The sequence below is a fragment of the Tursiops truncatus genome, chromosome 17 (genome assembly GCF_011762595.2).
Source record: "Tursiops truncatus isolate mTurTru1 chromosome 17, mTurTru1.mat.Y, whole genome shotgun sequence".
NCBI classification, from domain to species: Eukaryota; Metazoa; Chordata; class Mammalia; order Artiodactyla; family Delphinidae; genus Tursiops; species Tursiops truncatus.
The window spans coordinates 45,214,811-45,229,715 of record NC_047050.1 but is presented as its reverse complement, the minus strand read 5'-3'; the positions used below and the strand labels follow the sequence as shown (position 1 = coordinate 45,229,715).

At 42.7% G+C, this 14,905-nt stretch overlaps 1 protein-coding gene across 8 annotated transcripts in view; it reads left to right on the top strand.

The window, feature by feature from the left end:
- Positions 1-1,179: 1,179 nt before the first annotated feature.
- The window catches only part of UBR5 (ubiquitin protein ligase E3 component n-recognin 5), a 141,681-nt gene continuing 127,955 nt past the window's right edge, over positions 1,180-14,905 (top strand). For 6 of the 8 annotated variants that reach the window (XM_033843192.2, XM_033843191.2, XM_033843188.2 and 3 more), the window contains exon 1: positions 1,181-1,291. In XM_033843192.2, the coding sequence (XP_033699083.1) occupies positions 1,230-1,291 (62 nt within the window). In that variant the 5' untranslated portion in view covers positions 1,181-1,229. Of the gene's footprint in view, positions 1,292-14,905 lie in introns of all 8 variants that reach the window. The other 2 variants (XM_033843190.2, XM_033843194.2) reach the window with 1 other exon arrangement.

The window sequence follows — 14,905 nt, the reverse complement described above, 5'->3', positions numbered from 1 at the left end:
AAGGAGTAAAAAATCATGAATCATTTAAATCAGGAAATTGGTGGAAATTTCCACTTTTTGTCTTTGTGTGGGTATGTAATAGTGGTGGTGTTGGGGAAATTGGGGAGATCAGGGTGATAAAAGAAGGTGCTGCAAAGTCAGCTCTATGATCCTACGATTGGACCTTCTGGAAAGGCCCTTACATAACTACCTTACTTCTCCAATAAAAGGCTGTGTATTTCTTCCCCTTAACTGATTTTACACTTCCACTTTAAATGTAACTGAGGATGAAGGACGAGAAACAAAAACAAAAAACCCCTAAGGGTCCGCAAAAAAAATTAGGGCTGCCCCAGGGGAAATCAGAGCGAGAGAATGAAGGACCCTTCTTCCTTCCCACCTCCCCGGGGACACACACTTAGCCTCCCTCCCGGACTCCCCGCCCCTGCCGGCTCGCCCTCCCCCGCCCCCCCTGCCTCCTCTTTCCCTAACACGTGCTCTCCGGAACACTCACTCGGGAGATATCCCACCCCCCCGGGGCGGGGGCTGGGCTCGGGAGCCGAACGGACCAATCCGCACGCGCCTTACAGCGTCGTGGCCCGAGAACGTTGAGCTGCCCAATCGAAAGGGCCTTACCGCCCGTTTCCCGGAGCCCCGCCCCCTCGCAGCCGTGCCCCCGCCCGCCCGTCTCCTCCCTCCTCCTCCTCCCGTTCGCCCCTCCCCCGCCGCTCGGGAGCGGAGCTTGCGAGACGGAGAAACTGGGGCAGAAGTGAAGATGGCGGCGGCGGTGCTGGCGGTGGCGGCGGCTTCTCGCCAGTGACGCGCGGTGCGGGCTCATCTCCCTCCCCACCTCCCTAGTCCGGACCCCGTCCGCCACCGGGACTACACCGGCCCCGCAGCCCGCAGCCCGTCCCACTCGTCCCTCCCCACTCGGTCCCTCTCCAGACGCCCGGCTGCCGCTGGCGGCGGCGCGCCCCGGCTCCCGGCCGCCGGCCTCGCACTCCTGCGCGCTGTCGCCGGGGGAGCGGGCGGCGTGTTGATCCGCCCTCCTGCCCGCCCCGCCGGACCGCCGCGCCGCGGACACACGCCCGGCGGGGAGGCGGCGGCGGCGGCGGCCCCTGCGCATTTGCTTCTCTCCATTTGGGGACTGGAGGGCGGCGGCGGCGGCTGTGGGTTTTGGGGAGGGGAAGGGGTTGGGGGGGGAGCAGAGCGCGGGGGGGCCGTGCTCAGGAGGAGGACGAGAAGGAAGCACCATGACGTCCATCCATTTCGTGGTTCACCCGCTGCCGGGCACCGAGGACCAGCTCAATGACAGGTAATAGGGCCGGCGGGCTGGGGGAGGGGCGCCTCCCCGCCCTCCCCTCCCCCACGGGGCCGCGCCGGGGCGGGCGCCGGTGTTTACGCGCCGTCCGGCGGTGTGGGGGGAGGGTCCTCGCTGCACCCGGCTAGGCCCCTTCCGGGGCAAACTTCTGGTCCCGGGGGCCCGGGGCCGCGGGGGCGAGTGAGATGTGGACGGGAAAGCGCACTGCACCCTCCACTCCCTCGTCCCCCCCCTCCGCCTCCACGAAGGAGCCGCGTTGAACTCGGTGGAGATGGGAGGGGGAATCCGGCTCCCGGTGGGGGGGAGCTGTAATTACCGCCCGGCCCAGGCTCGAGGAATCCATATTAGTCAAAGTTGAATTGAGACAGACAATGCGGATGGGGGATGGTGGAGGTAAAAAGAGAGGGAAGAGGAGAAGCCGGGCGAGGGGCCCCGGGTTAGGCTGGGCTCGCCCGGGGCCCTGGGAGCTGTGTCCGGTGTGGTGGTCGGACCTGCGGGGCCTGGAGATCCCGGGGGAGCGGGGAGGGTGGGGAGAAGCTGATTCCCGGCGGATCGCGGCTGCGGGGGAGGGAGGAAGCGCCATGATTATTGTTATTATTATTAAATTTGAGCCCCTGCAGTGAGGTTTGCCATTCCGGGGAGGGGATGAATTTGGGCGCGGGTGGGGAAGTGGATTAGCTTTCCTTGGCTCTGCTACTCCCGGAATGGTGCACGCAGCTCCTTCCCCGGCCCCTGTGGTGCGAGCTTTTTTGTTTCCTTTTTTATTCTAATGATAGTGTTTTCCTGAGTTGTAATTTGACAGCTGAAAGCCGAGCGTGAAGTCAAAGGAAAACTCTTACGTTTGCAGTTCGCAGTGCTGCTTTTCTTAACACGCTGTAAAATTTCTGGGATGGGTTTTGCTATGGGCGGAGGAGGAATTATGATTTTTTTTTTTTTTTTGCCTTTCATAAGAAGGCTGTTTTGGCCCTGGATTCCTCTCCTTCCCTCCTCCATCGTCCCCTGCCAGGTTAGGATATTGAATTGCAGGGCCGCATGTTCTCAGGGAACTGAGATAAAGCAGGAAAAGTTCCTTCACTGTTGCAAAAGAGACTCCGAGGAGGTTGAGGGAAGCCTCCATTAAAGCAAGTCTTAGAATCTAGAACTCAGCTCTAATGATGGCCTAAATGTTTACAGGGTCAGAAAGGGGGACATTTTAAGTCTCTTTCTATCCCAACACTTTCGCTGCTCTCTATTCATTATAAATAGGGAAGGCCATCTGGGCCCAAGTTTAGAAGTTAGATATAATTTTTGCTAAGTGACCAGGTGACATAAATTGCATGATGCCCTTTTTGTCATGCGCTTCCCGTCGGGAGGAAGAGGCCTAACTTGCTGCTAAGATACTGGCCTCTGTCTCGGAGTATCTAACCGCCTCAGGTGGGGCGGACAGCCTTTCAATCCGGGAAGCTGGAGGCTTGGTTTCTGGCGTTAGGTTTGGATTTGTCTAATCTTTGCTGTAACCATATAGCATTTAACATGTTTGTAAAACTTTGGGAATACTTTCTGAAAATAGTAATCATTTGGAATTGTCACGTAGTTCCTTTAAATACTGAAACAAGTTTTAAGTCATTTATTTTAACATTTCGTAATGCGATCCTTATTCCGATTTTGTTTCATTACAGATCTTTTGTTAAGACTTTCACATAAGGTTTTTTGTAAATTTTAGAACCACGCTAGTAGTGTGGATAGCCGTACTGTCTGTCATTCATAGAACCGAGTTGGTAGTGCTTGTAGTGCAACTTGTCTTGTAACTTAGAAAATTGCACCAGGAGAGAAGTAGGGTATGTTTTTTATATTAGTCCTAACTTCATATACCAAGAATCCTGACTAGCTTACTCAATTTACTGTGCATGCCAAAACCTATTTTGCAGTTTTGTTGGGCACTTTGAATAATTTTTGAGCATTCCTTTTGTTTCAGCTAGTCTGGAAATTGACACGTATCTTTTTTAAAGCTACCTTTTCTTTCTCCATTCCTGGTGTAAACAAGTAATCAGCTTTGTTTTTGATTTCTGTAATGTCGGTATACAATATTAAGAGTAGTTGGATCATCTTCAGTTTTCAGTTCATGAGAAATGAAAGAGGTGGATCTGATGAGATCATAAAATGTACATCAAGGTGGCAGATATTTGAACAGTAGGAGAGGGCTGTAGGTAAAATCTTAGGAACCTCTAGTTTTATCTAGTAGCAGTAAAAATGTCTGTTGAGACTTACGAAGGTATCATTTGAGGTAGTCATGCTTTTTTAGTTTTGAAAAGTAGTTGACTTGTGGTGGAGCTGTTCTGTGTCTCCCCTTCAGAAGAAAGTTCATGTTTGCATACCTAGTTGCAAAGTAATAGGATCAACCTATTGCTGCATTGCTTGAGGGAAATGTTTCCAAACGAGGTTGGTTTTCTGGAACCTTACAACTTACTAGAATAAGCCCAGAATATTTTTGTCTTCAGGTAAAAATCTACCAAGGTTTAAAGTAAGTTTTGGTAATAGAAAAGAGTGTGTTACAATGGGTTGATTTTCTATGTATGATAGTCACAAGTGAAATGATAAATGGTAGTTCGGGATGAAAGATCTATAAATAGGTAGACTTTAGTCTTTACCCGGAAAGCAGTAAGACTGGACAGGCAGCATGGTACTACAAATAAATTGCTCAGTCAAAGAAAACTTAGGGGTCTCAAAACACCAATATTTTCTTCTACAAATAAGTTGTCTTTTTAAAATAACCACATCCTGTTAGAAGTTATATATTTTATTTAGTGTAATAGTGTGATGGCTCAAACATTTAAAGTGTACTCAGCATTTAAAAAAAAAACCCATTTGTATCTGATTTTTTTTCTTTGTGTTTTCATACTTGCTATTTCTGTGATAGTCTTTGTATATTGGGTTAAAATCTTTAATTATTGGCTCTGGGAGACCAAATAATGCAGTAGATGAATATAGGTGGGGATGGCTAGGGCAGAGGAGAGGAATTCAGAGAGCCTAGGATGTTGGTTGTAGCTTTCCAGAGTGATTACAAGGTCCCTGGTGCAGAGCGCTGGCCCTCAGCAAATACTCATTGTGTGCAGTTGAAACCATTCAGTGCTCAGATACTTGTGTGACATTTTGATTTTCTTTCTAGTGAATTTCTAGAGTTAGTGCTATGTTCTTGCTTAAAACATTGTCTTGAGAAATAGCAAACACCATAACAAGAACAAGGTTCTAGGCATTGAGATTAAGGGGAGAGCTGGAAGTGCCAGCTCACCAAACCCTGGAAAGTGCCAAAGAAGTCATGTAGACCAGTTTTTTCACTGATGAGCTGGAAAATCAGACCCTGAGTTTATCCAGGGTATTGACAGATGAGGTCCACATGATGGGTCTTCTGATGTTTAAAGTCCAGGGCTCTTTTCAGTGTTCCACATGGCCTGTACTCTGGAAAATCTCTGCTTTCTGAGGCATCCCAGCCTTTGAGCAGCCACCTACCTGTCTTAGAGTTTTGATTTCCCTTTCCCCTCAACTCATCCCTCCTGGGCTCCAAATTGATTTACGCCTTTTGTCTTGGGGTGGACCCTCTTAACCCTTTCCTAGTACTAGGTTAAGAGAGGCCTTTTAAGGTGATGGTGTCCCTGTGACTAGTCCCTGTCTTGAATTACTCCTTGGGATGCAGGTGGCTACCTTGCAAACCAGTTCTCGTTTTTGGTCTGTATGTGGAATTTTCTTGTGAGCTTTGCTTTTAGGCATTATAATGTGCTGTGTGATCATAAACAGTCTTGGTTGAGATTGTCACATCAAAAGGGTTTTTCTCCAAGGAGCTCCCCCTTTAGATGCTGTAAGGCTGCATAGTAAGATAGTGTAGACAGGGGTTTGAAATTTGGAATTCCTAAATCTGGGTTTGTCTCAGCCCTGCTAATTATTAACTGTGTTGTGGTAATCGAGTCATTTAACCACTTAAAACCTCACTCCCTATCTCTCCTCCTCCCCACCCCCTCATACCTCAGTTTCTTTTCTTTTTTTTTAATATTTATTTTGACTGCACCGTATCTTAGTTGCGGCACACGGGATCTTTAGTTGTGGCATGCGAACTCTTAGTCACGGCACGCGTGTGGGATCTAGTTCTCTGACCAGGGATCGACCCCAGGCCCCCTGCATTGGGAGTGTGGAGTCTTACCCATTGGACCACCAGGGAAGTCCCTCACACCTCACTTTCTAAATCAGGTATAGTACACACCTCAAAGTTGGTGAAGAATAGTTGAGATAGTGGGTGGGAAAACACAATGTTATAATGTAGGTTCTGTGGGAAATATTATAAAGAGATGGTTAATTTTTACTGCTTTTATGTGTTGTCTGGTTTCCAAATAGAAAAGCAGGAACTCAAAGAAATTGCCCTGGAATATCCTTAGCATTGAATGCAGAATCCAGACCGTTATTCTTAGATCAGCGATTCTCAACTAGGGGCAGTTTTTGCCCACCAGGGGATATTTGGCTGTGTTGGGAGACTTTTTTTTTTTTTTTTCTGGGACGTGGGCCTCTCACTGTTGCAGCCTCTCCCGTTGCAGAGCACAGGCTCCGGATGCGCAGGCTCAGCGGCCATGGCTCACGGGCCCAGCAGCTCCGTGGCATGTGGGATCTTCCCGGACCGGGGCACGAACCCGCGTCCCCTGCATTGGCAGGTGGGCTCTCAACCACTGTGCCACCAGGGAAGCCCCTGGAGACATTTTTTGATTGTCCCCGTTGGGGCATTGTTACTGGTCTCTAGAGGGTAGAGAGATGAGACCAGAGATGTTGCTAAACACCCTGCAATGCACAGGACGGCCCCACAATAAAGTATGGACCTGTCCAAAATGTCAGTTGTGCTGAGGTTGCGAAAGTCTGTCGTAGATTATCTTGAATGTACATAGATGTAAAACTAAATGGAAATTCATGAGGAAAAATTCAAGCAATGTAAGTTAGTCTCAAAACGTGACTTACTTAAATGGAAATTAATTAAAATGAAATAAAATTAACAAGTCAGTTCCATGGTAGCAGTGGCCACATTTCAAGTGCTCTGTACCCACATGTAGGTAGTGGCACCGATTGGACAGCGCAGATACAGAACAGTGCCATGATCACTGCAAATTCTGTTGGGCAGCGTTGACACAGAAAGTGCTTTTTTGCACAAGGCATGGCATTTAGTGAGTGCTCCTTTTTTTTTCCTTAAGTAATTTATTTATGGCTGCGTTGGGTCTTTGTTGCTGCACTTGGGCTTTCTCTAATTGCGGCGAGCGCGGGCTACTCTTCGTTGCCGTGCGAGGGCTTCTCATTGCGGTGGCTTCTCGTTGTGGGCTCTAAGCGCTTGAGCTTCAGTAGTTGTGGCACGTGGGCTCAGTATTTGAGGCTCGCGGACTCTAGAGTGCAGGCTCAGTAGTTGTGGCACATGGGCTTAGTTGCTCCATGGCATGTGGGATCTTCCTGGACCAGAGCTCGAACCCAGGTCCCCTGCATTGGCAGGCGGATTCTTAACCACTGCGCCACCAGTGAAGTCTGATCGCTCCTTATTTTTATTAGGAACTGTTGGGTTTTAAAGACTCAAGCGTATCCTCCTCCACTCAGTAGGAGCCAGAAAATAGGCCAGGGATTACGTGGAGCCGAATGAACAAAAGTTGTGGTGGGTAGAGGTTATAATAGTTGAAAGCTGCCTAAAGTTTAATTGTGCTGCACCAAAAAACACAAGTATTAGGGTGGAATAGAGCATCACGTCACCAAACCAGTGGGAAATCTATTTGATTGTTGAGATTGTTACCTAGAAACAACAATGCTAGAGTGACTTTATTGGGAAGGTACAGGCAAGCTTCACTAAGATGATTAAGTTGTTTAAGGAAAGTAAGATTAAAGACAGGGTATGAAATAGCCAAACCAAAAATTGAAAAAACAAACAAGGGAAGATCAGTTTTATAAATCAAGAAATCAGTGACTAAATTGTAGGTTTAGGAGTAAACAGACACTTGGGAAGGAAATTACATAGTACATAGGAATATAACTAGGAATAATGGGATGAACTTTAGAAGGGTCAGGATTTTTCCCTTAACAATTAGGTTATTTAGGAAATAGTCTCTAAAGGAAAGTTTAATCACTGAAGACTGTGTCAAATTACGCTTAAGTAGATCTTGCAGGGTGTATTGAGGGGAGTGATTTTATATTGCAGGAGGATGTACTCATGTCTTTTTGCCCCGTTTTTTATCATACATATACTCGGCCCTTGGTATCCACGGGTTTCACATCTGCAGATACTGAGTGCAGACTATTCATTGTACTGGTTATTTTATAAAGGGACTTAAGCAACCGAGGATTTTGGTATCCGCGGGGGCTCCTGGAACCCATGCCCCTCGGAGACAGAGGGACGACTGTACTTCTAGTTAAGAAAACAAACTCCAATTATAGTCTGTGTTTCTCTCATTTTGACACCTTGGCATTCTGAGCAAATGACAACAGTCTGCCCTCCTGGGTCACTATAATTATGAAATGTTGATTTGTTTTTATAATTGATTTTTAAGTTTTACTGTGAAAATTATTTTAAAGCTTTTCATTATGGAAAATTTAAAGCATTTACAAAAGTAGAGAGGATGGTATAGTGTATTAACTCTATGTACAAGAGTTATTACCCAGTTTCAACAGTTATCTACTCGTGACCAGTCTGGTTTCAAGCTTCTTCCCTATTTATTCCTTTTCCTCAGATCATTTAATTGATGTACCTTCGTTATGTATCTCAAAGATGAAAACTTAAAAAAAATTACCTTAATCTCAAAGTTCAATCTGTTTAGATTTTCCTGTTGTCACATAAATGCTTATTTTTGATGACTGACAGTTTTGAAATTTTACATAATAAAACTGAGTTTTAACATGTTAACAAAATTTAACATTCTTAAGAGTAAGAGAAAATTTGTTTGGATAATAGCCTTAGAAGGACAGGCAGCATCACACTGGAAATCTTAATGTTCCTTACAGGTTGACTGATGCTGTCATTTCTTAATCTCCAGTGTGATAGCATTTTATCAACAAGTCGCTTGTAATAATGGTTATGTAATGATGGAAAGACAAGATTCTTGAAATTAAGTGATTTTCTGTGGGGCACATTGAGGAATAAGAATAAGTCGTGAAAAATTTGCAGCATTCTTCTAAGTTAATATAGAGGTAAGACTACTGGTAAATTGAACTTGGCTATTAGAAATTATTCTCTAGTGGGGTCATATTTTACATTATTTTCTTGATAGATCACAGTAGCGCTAATAAACCCCTTCAAAGTGAGAAATATGGTAAATTCTTAGATAACTGTGGTTTGTGACATGCTCATTTTTGTCAGGATATTGAATGAAGAGTTAAAAATTAATGTCATTTCACATGTAAATAAAAATACAGTTTGTTTTACCCAAACAGCAAAAGTAATGTTATTTGTTCAGTTTCCAGTTGTATCATTCACTTTAATAAAATGTTTTCAACTTTCTCTCTCCTTATGTATTTTGTAACTTAGCTTTATTGAAGTATAATTTACATACAGTAAAATTCACCCATTTTTAAGTGTACAGTTTGATGAGTTTTGACAGATGTATACAGTTGTGTAACTATTACCACAATCAAGATATAGAACATTTTCATGACCCTCAAAAATTCCCTTGTGCTCCTTTGTGCCCAAAAGTCCCTTCCCCCCATCATGCCCCTGAAAACAGTTATTCTTCTTTCTCTCACTGTAATTTTGCCTTTTTTAGAATTTCATGCAAATGGAATCATGTGTTTGGTGTCTTCCTTAGCACGTGTAGCAGTTTTTCTTCTTTTGTGTTTGTGGTAGTAGTATTTCATTGTTTGGATATAATACAGTTTTGTAATCTGTTTTCTAGCTGATGGGAATTTGGGTTGTTTTCAAGTTTCTGGCTATTTCTTAGTTTTTATTTTTTAAAAATTCCTTGCTATAAAAAACATTCTTATAGAAGATCTGGAAAACAAAGATCAAGTTATAAAGTCTAGCAAGGTTGCCATCACTGGTAATGTTTTGGTGACTTTCTGGTCGCTTTTTTCCTATACATGGATTTTTTTTTTTTAATATAGTTGTGATCATGCTGGATATAATTTTATGTATTTTGAAATTTTTCTTGACTCTAAAATGTTATGTTATTTTTCATAGGAAAAAGCTACTCAAAATTTTAAAAAGTACATTTTTCTCGATAGCAAATTTTCATGTTAATTAAAGTACTGGTATATATATAAAGAGATTATGTTTTGAAATTTCAGTAGTAATAGTGGTAGTCTAGATTGCTAGTTATAAAGATTACGACAGTGTCCAGTCTAGGAAGCACTGAATCAATAGAAGCACTGAATCAATAGAATTTTATTTCCATTCTCATCAGTTCAGGCCCCATTTTTTGTAGTACAGAAAAAACAGGGTTGAGAACCTACCATTTCAAGAAATTGGCTCTGCTCCAGCATGAATCTGCTGTTCCAAAATTCAGACCGTAAGGTGTTCTAGCTCTTTTTGTGAACTCAGATACCAGGTTTTCCTCACAGACTATTTGAAACTCCAGAGATGGGCTTTGCATGAGCGGCTCCAAGACCCTGTTAGAGGCCTGGTGGAGGTTCATCTGAGTGTTTTTTCCTGGGACAGCCTGCTCTGTGACCTGAAAAGTCAAGGAGGATGGGTTTTGTACGCTTTAAGAAAAAGCCAAATTTGAGATGTGGAAGTTAACTTGATGAAGAAAGTCAAAGAAGCAGAGACAATATAGGGTTATTTTGATGTCTAAATGATGAAAGCAGGGTTTTATAAGAAAAGCTTTGAGGAGAGGGGTATGTGGGCTTGTGCAGTTCATCATCTCTTTTCTTAGGTTGTGGGAGTGACTTTGTTTCCTGTCCAAAGGGAATTTGAACTAGTCCAGTTGGTGCTGTGTGTCATCATCTGCATATGGAAACTTTAAAGGAAGCACCAGACAGGTGATTTTTCTTGTGTGCAAATCTAGTTTAAAATTCTCTTAGTATGCTTCTGTTTCTAGTGATATTTAAACTTCATCTCTGACAAGTCGGTGTTTTCCGTAAGTGATTGCATTTTTCTGCTTATCAGGTGTTCTGATCATTATAGATAAAGAATAATGAGAAGGAGGGAGTCCTTGGATGCTGTGGACAGTGTACCTTTGCTTTCTCTGGTTGTTGTTTGGGGAAGTATAGGAACTGCTTTTTCTTTGCTTCCTGCAGTTGCCAGCAGGGATGGATACAAATTGGTGCCACATGTTCCGACTGATTCTCTGTTAGGTTTCTGTCACTGCTGGGGGGATGCAGAACCAGGAACGGGTGTCTTCTCTTGGGGAGGTTGGCAACCCATGGTCTGCAGGTCAGAGATGACGTGGGGGCTGATTTTGTTGGCAGTTGCTCATCTTTCTGCCACTTCTGAGAGCCGAAAGATACCAAAAAATAAGTACAACACTTGCATCCAGAGACAGGCGGCAGTATGTGGTTAGCAGGCACCCCATACCATCCAGAATGTTTCTGGTTTCAAAAAACTCTGTTGAGTGGCGGGGACTTTAGGCCAGTTGGTCTTTTGCTTTCCTTCTCCAGGGCGCTTGACTGCTCAGAAGTCTCTTTGGAAATGTAAAAAGCTTCTTCAGTTGGCATGAAGATTCAGTCTTTTCTTTGGTGAATTCTAGGACATTCTTGAGGGGTTTTTGTTTTTGAGCATGATATGTTTAAAACCTTTTTTTTTTGAAATGGAAAGTCTTTCTGGCAATAGTGTTGAAGTTTTAAAAGAGTAACATAACCTAACCAAATTGTAGTAAAAACATTTATTGTGGTAGCCTTTTCGGATTAAGAGGTTCTTGGATTTAAAATAGTGCTTCTCACAGTGTCTAAACAGACCACCGTCATCAGGAACAAAAAAGCGTGAGGACCCCTGTATAAAAGGCTCTCACCCACATTTCTTTGTTTTAAAATTAAGTGATGACAGCAAATAGGGCCAAGCTTGCCAGTTCCTCACTGCCCCCAGCCATCTTTTTCCCCTCAGGCTATAGGTTCTGAGGCTGTCTGTTTGAGAATGGGGTATTTTCCTGCCCTTTGAGGCTAGAGTAATTTATTTTTGTTTGCTTTTCTGTTTTTACAAATGAAATTTTAAAAATTCGAATTAATTTACATAAATATTAGGTCTGTCCCAGAACTATAAGACACTGAGAGGATAGCTTTTTAAAAACAGATGTCAGTGCTCATAGGCTTACAGTCTTAGCTGGGGGAGTGATGCCGATCCACAGACCAGTAGCAAACTATGAAAGACTGGTGAAAGAGGTAGTCGAGTTTGACCTGTGTAAATATTTGCCATGTGTTGCCTGCACAGAGTTTGAGCACAGTGTTAGGTTAGTTTCCTTTGTTCAGTAAATGTTTGTGTGCTTCTCAGACATTGTGCTAGGCCTGGGGTGGCTGCACCAACCCTTCCTGGAACTTGGGTTGAGAAGTAGTTGGAACTTTTTCTAGCTCATTGGGAAAGTTTGGGGAAGAGTGAGGTGACAGACTTAGTGGGCCCAGGGAGTGGTATCCGGTAGGTGGGCCATGTTTATTTATTTTTTAAACTTTTTACTTTGAAATAATTGCAGACTCACAAGTAGTTGCAAAAATGATGCAGAGAGGTCCCGTGTACTCATAACCCAGCTTTCCCCAGTGGTAATATCTTGATTGTGCCAAGTATTTTTCACATCCTTGTCAAAATACTAGAGATGGGAAGGTAGATTTTCTCTATATGCGCTTTTGAAAATTGTTTTTTTTTTCTGGTAAGATAACATAGATTAGAAGACACAAATTTAAAGAAAACTTGGTATTCTTAGATGATTTTGAATTGATGGGATATATAGTAGGCAGTCTGTCTGTCTTTGATATGATGGTAATGGGATATAAATTGGAGGAAATTTGGTTGGGGATTTTTTTTTCTGTGTGTGTCTGATACTAATTGGCCATGTGACCATGAATAAATGATATAAATAAATGATATGACTCTCACTTGTAAAATGAAAGAATTGGACCAGATCGTTTAGGATTTTTCTGCTCCAATTTCTGTGCTCTTAGAATTGTGGTAGGGAAGAGGGTTTTTGTATCGTAGAATGGCTCAGAGGGAGAAAGGACTGTGAGTCTACGGTTGCCCATGGTTTCTTTTACTTAAATTTTGTTTAAGTAAAAGAATCAATGGAAGAAATAAACAGGTAAAGTGGGAAATAAATTTTACTCTTTTACTCAATGAGTAGTTTGCTAACTAAGTTATATACATTGGGATGCAAAGATGATGGTTTCTGCCCTCACGGAGCTTTCAGTTTAATGGGGAGACACATGAAAATAAAGAATTAAGTGCTAATAGAGACTGTAAGTCACAGGGAAGAAGGACCTGATGATTCAACCTGGTGCTTGCAAAGAGCTTTGAAGACAAGGTTTCAGGGTGTGGGGACTGGTGCATCCTCTTACTTCCATTCTCTTGAGTCTAATGAATTTTCATTTATAGGCATTGAAGATGCTGGTAGCAACTAGAGGTTCATCGTAGATGTCTGTATCTGATATTGATAATCAGAGTTTTAATAATAGTCCAGAACTCTTGCATTGTTTAAGAACAGTTTACATATAGACAGTGGCGGGGTTTTTTCTGTTCCTTTGCTTTTCGTTTGCAAAAGATCTGTCTGGGGGTAAAAACACAAGAGGATAATGGCCTGTTGGGGTGTGAAAACAAGTTGCTTCGTCCTAATGCTTTGACTTAGTTTTGGAAGAGACGATATTGGGAATTGGCAAGGAGGAGGGGATACTTGAAGAGCTTATGTGGGTAGTCTGTGCTCCTTTCTATTCATGCCTGCACAGGCTGGGATTGACCCTATGGCTGCCTTGAATGCTACCAGGAGAGTAGTGTTGGAGCACAGAGACACTTAAAAATGAGACCAAGTGTTCTCTGACTCTTTCATTGTTACTGTCGTCGTTTAAAATGAAAATTTCATGTAGTGCACTGCCGATAAATATTTTAAGATTATTTATGGTTCTAGACATTCATGTGATAGGTCTGTTTTAATGGATATAGAATTTCATATTGGATTTAAGACCCCAAGGTGAGATGAAATACTCAAAAATGTGTTTTCTGAATTTAGATGTATCTGCTTAATCCTTTAAATTTTATAATACATTTTAATCTGTCTTCAGGTTTGTTTTGTGATATTGACATTCATTATCCAGTATTACAGTTCTTACAGAGTTTAAGAGTGTTACTGCGTACCTGAAAGAATTTGTGTACCATAGGCAGGCCCTGATGGAGAAGGAGTTCTGAGAACTGGAAAAATACTAGATTTGGAGTCAGGAGACTTGGTCCTTCTACTAATCAGTCATGTAACCTTGGGCAAGTCATTTCCTTGCAGTGAGTCTTAGTTTTAGTTTACTCATTTGTAAGATGAGGGGGTATATGTGACGTCTGAAAGTTCATCTCAGCTCTGAATCTGTGTGACTGTAGGCCTATAGATACTGTTTTATGAGTTGTATTTAATATATGTTAGTCAGCTTTGCCATTCTAAGGTTTGATTTTTATTCCTGCCTCAGACCTGCTCTTCTATTCTTTTGTACTCATTCTAATGGGTATCTAGAAGCAGTGGACATTCTAAACTCTGAATACCTTGTTTGTTTAACTGGAGGGGAGCTCTTCAAAACCAGCCCAACTCTTCCGTGTTTTGTTTTTGTGAATTTTTTAACTGGTAGGGCTCATGTATTTGATTTGGCACAAATGAATTTAGTATAATTATGTTATCTTTTCATTATGCTTTCCATATAAATTTAATGGGGGAAGGTTCCGGGTAGCAAAAGCTTATTTGAAATAATGTGTGATAAAGCAAAAGCACATTGACAGCTTATCACCTCACCTCCTGGGCTTGGGAGTGTTTGCTCATCTTTGGTTGGTAGTGGGTTGGGACTCTTCTCTTTTGGGAGGCTGTTTCGGCAGTCCTCCTACTGTCGAGTGCTCAGGATACCCATTATCGTGCTATATGGTAGACTGTAATAATTGATGTTACCTTTCGACTTGACTAGACCGGAAGTCTACTTGACTTTCCTGAGTAGAAAGTCATTTTTGAGATGTTCAAAATTTTACATCAAGGAGGATTTTAGGATTTTCATGTTTTACAGCTTAGGAAATTGAGGGCTGGAGTGCCCAGATGATTAGTGAAGTGGCAAAGACTAGACTCTGCATTATTTCAGCTTTATTGTTTTTCCTTTTCTTCTTGGAATGGGCATGGGAAGTAACTTGTTTTTCTGATACACACACACCTGTTAGTATATATACATCTACACACACACACCTGTTAGTGTATATATATATATATATATATATATATATATATATATCTACACACACACACACACCTGTTAGTGTGTGTGTGTGTGTGTGTGTGTATATATACACACACATGCAATTAAATATGAATATGGGGGCTTCCCTGGCTATCCAGTGGTTAAGACTCTGCACTTCCACTGCAGGGGGCACGGGTTCTATTCCTGGTTGGGGAACAGATCTTGCATGCCGCAAGTCGTGGCCAAATAAAAAAACAATCTATCATATAGAGCTATTTGTATGGAAAACTTTGATCAATTTTTTTT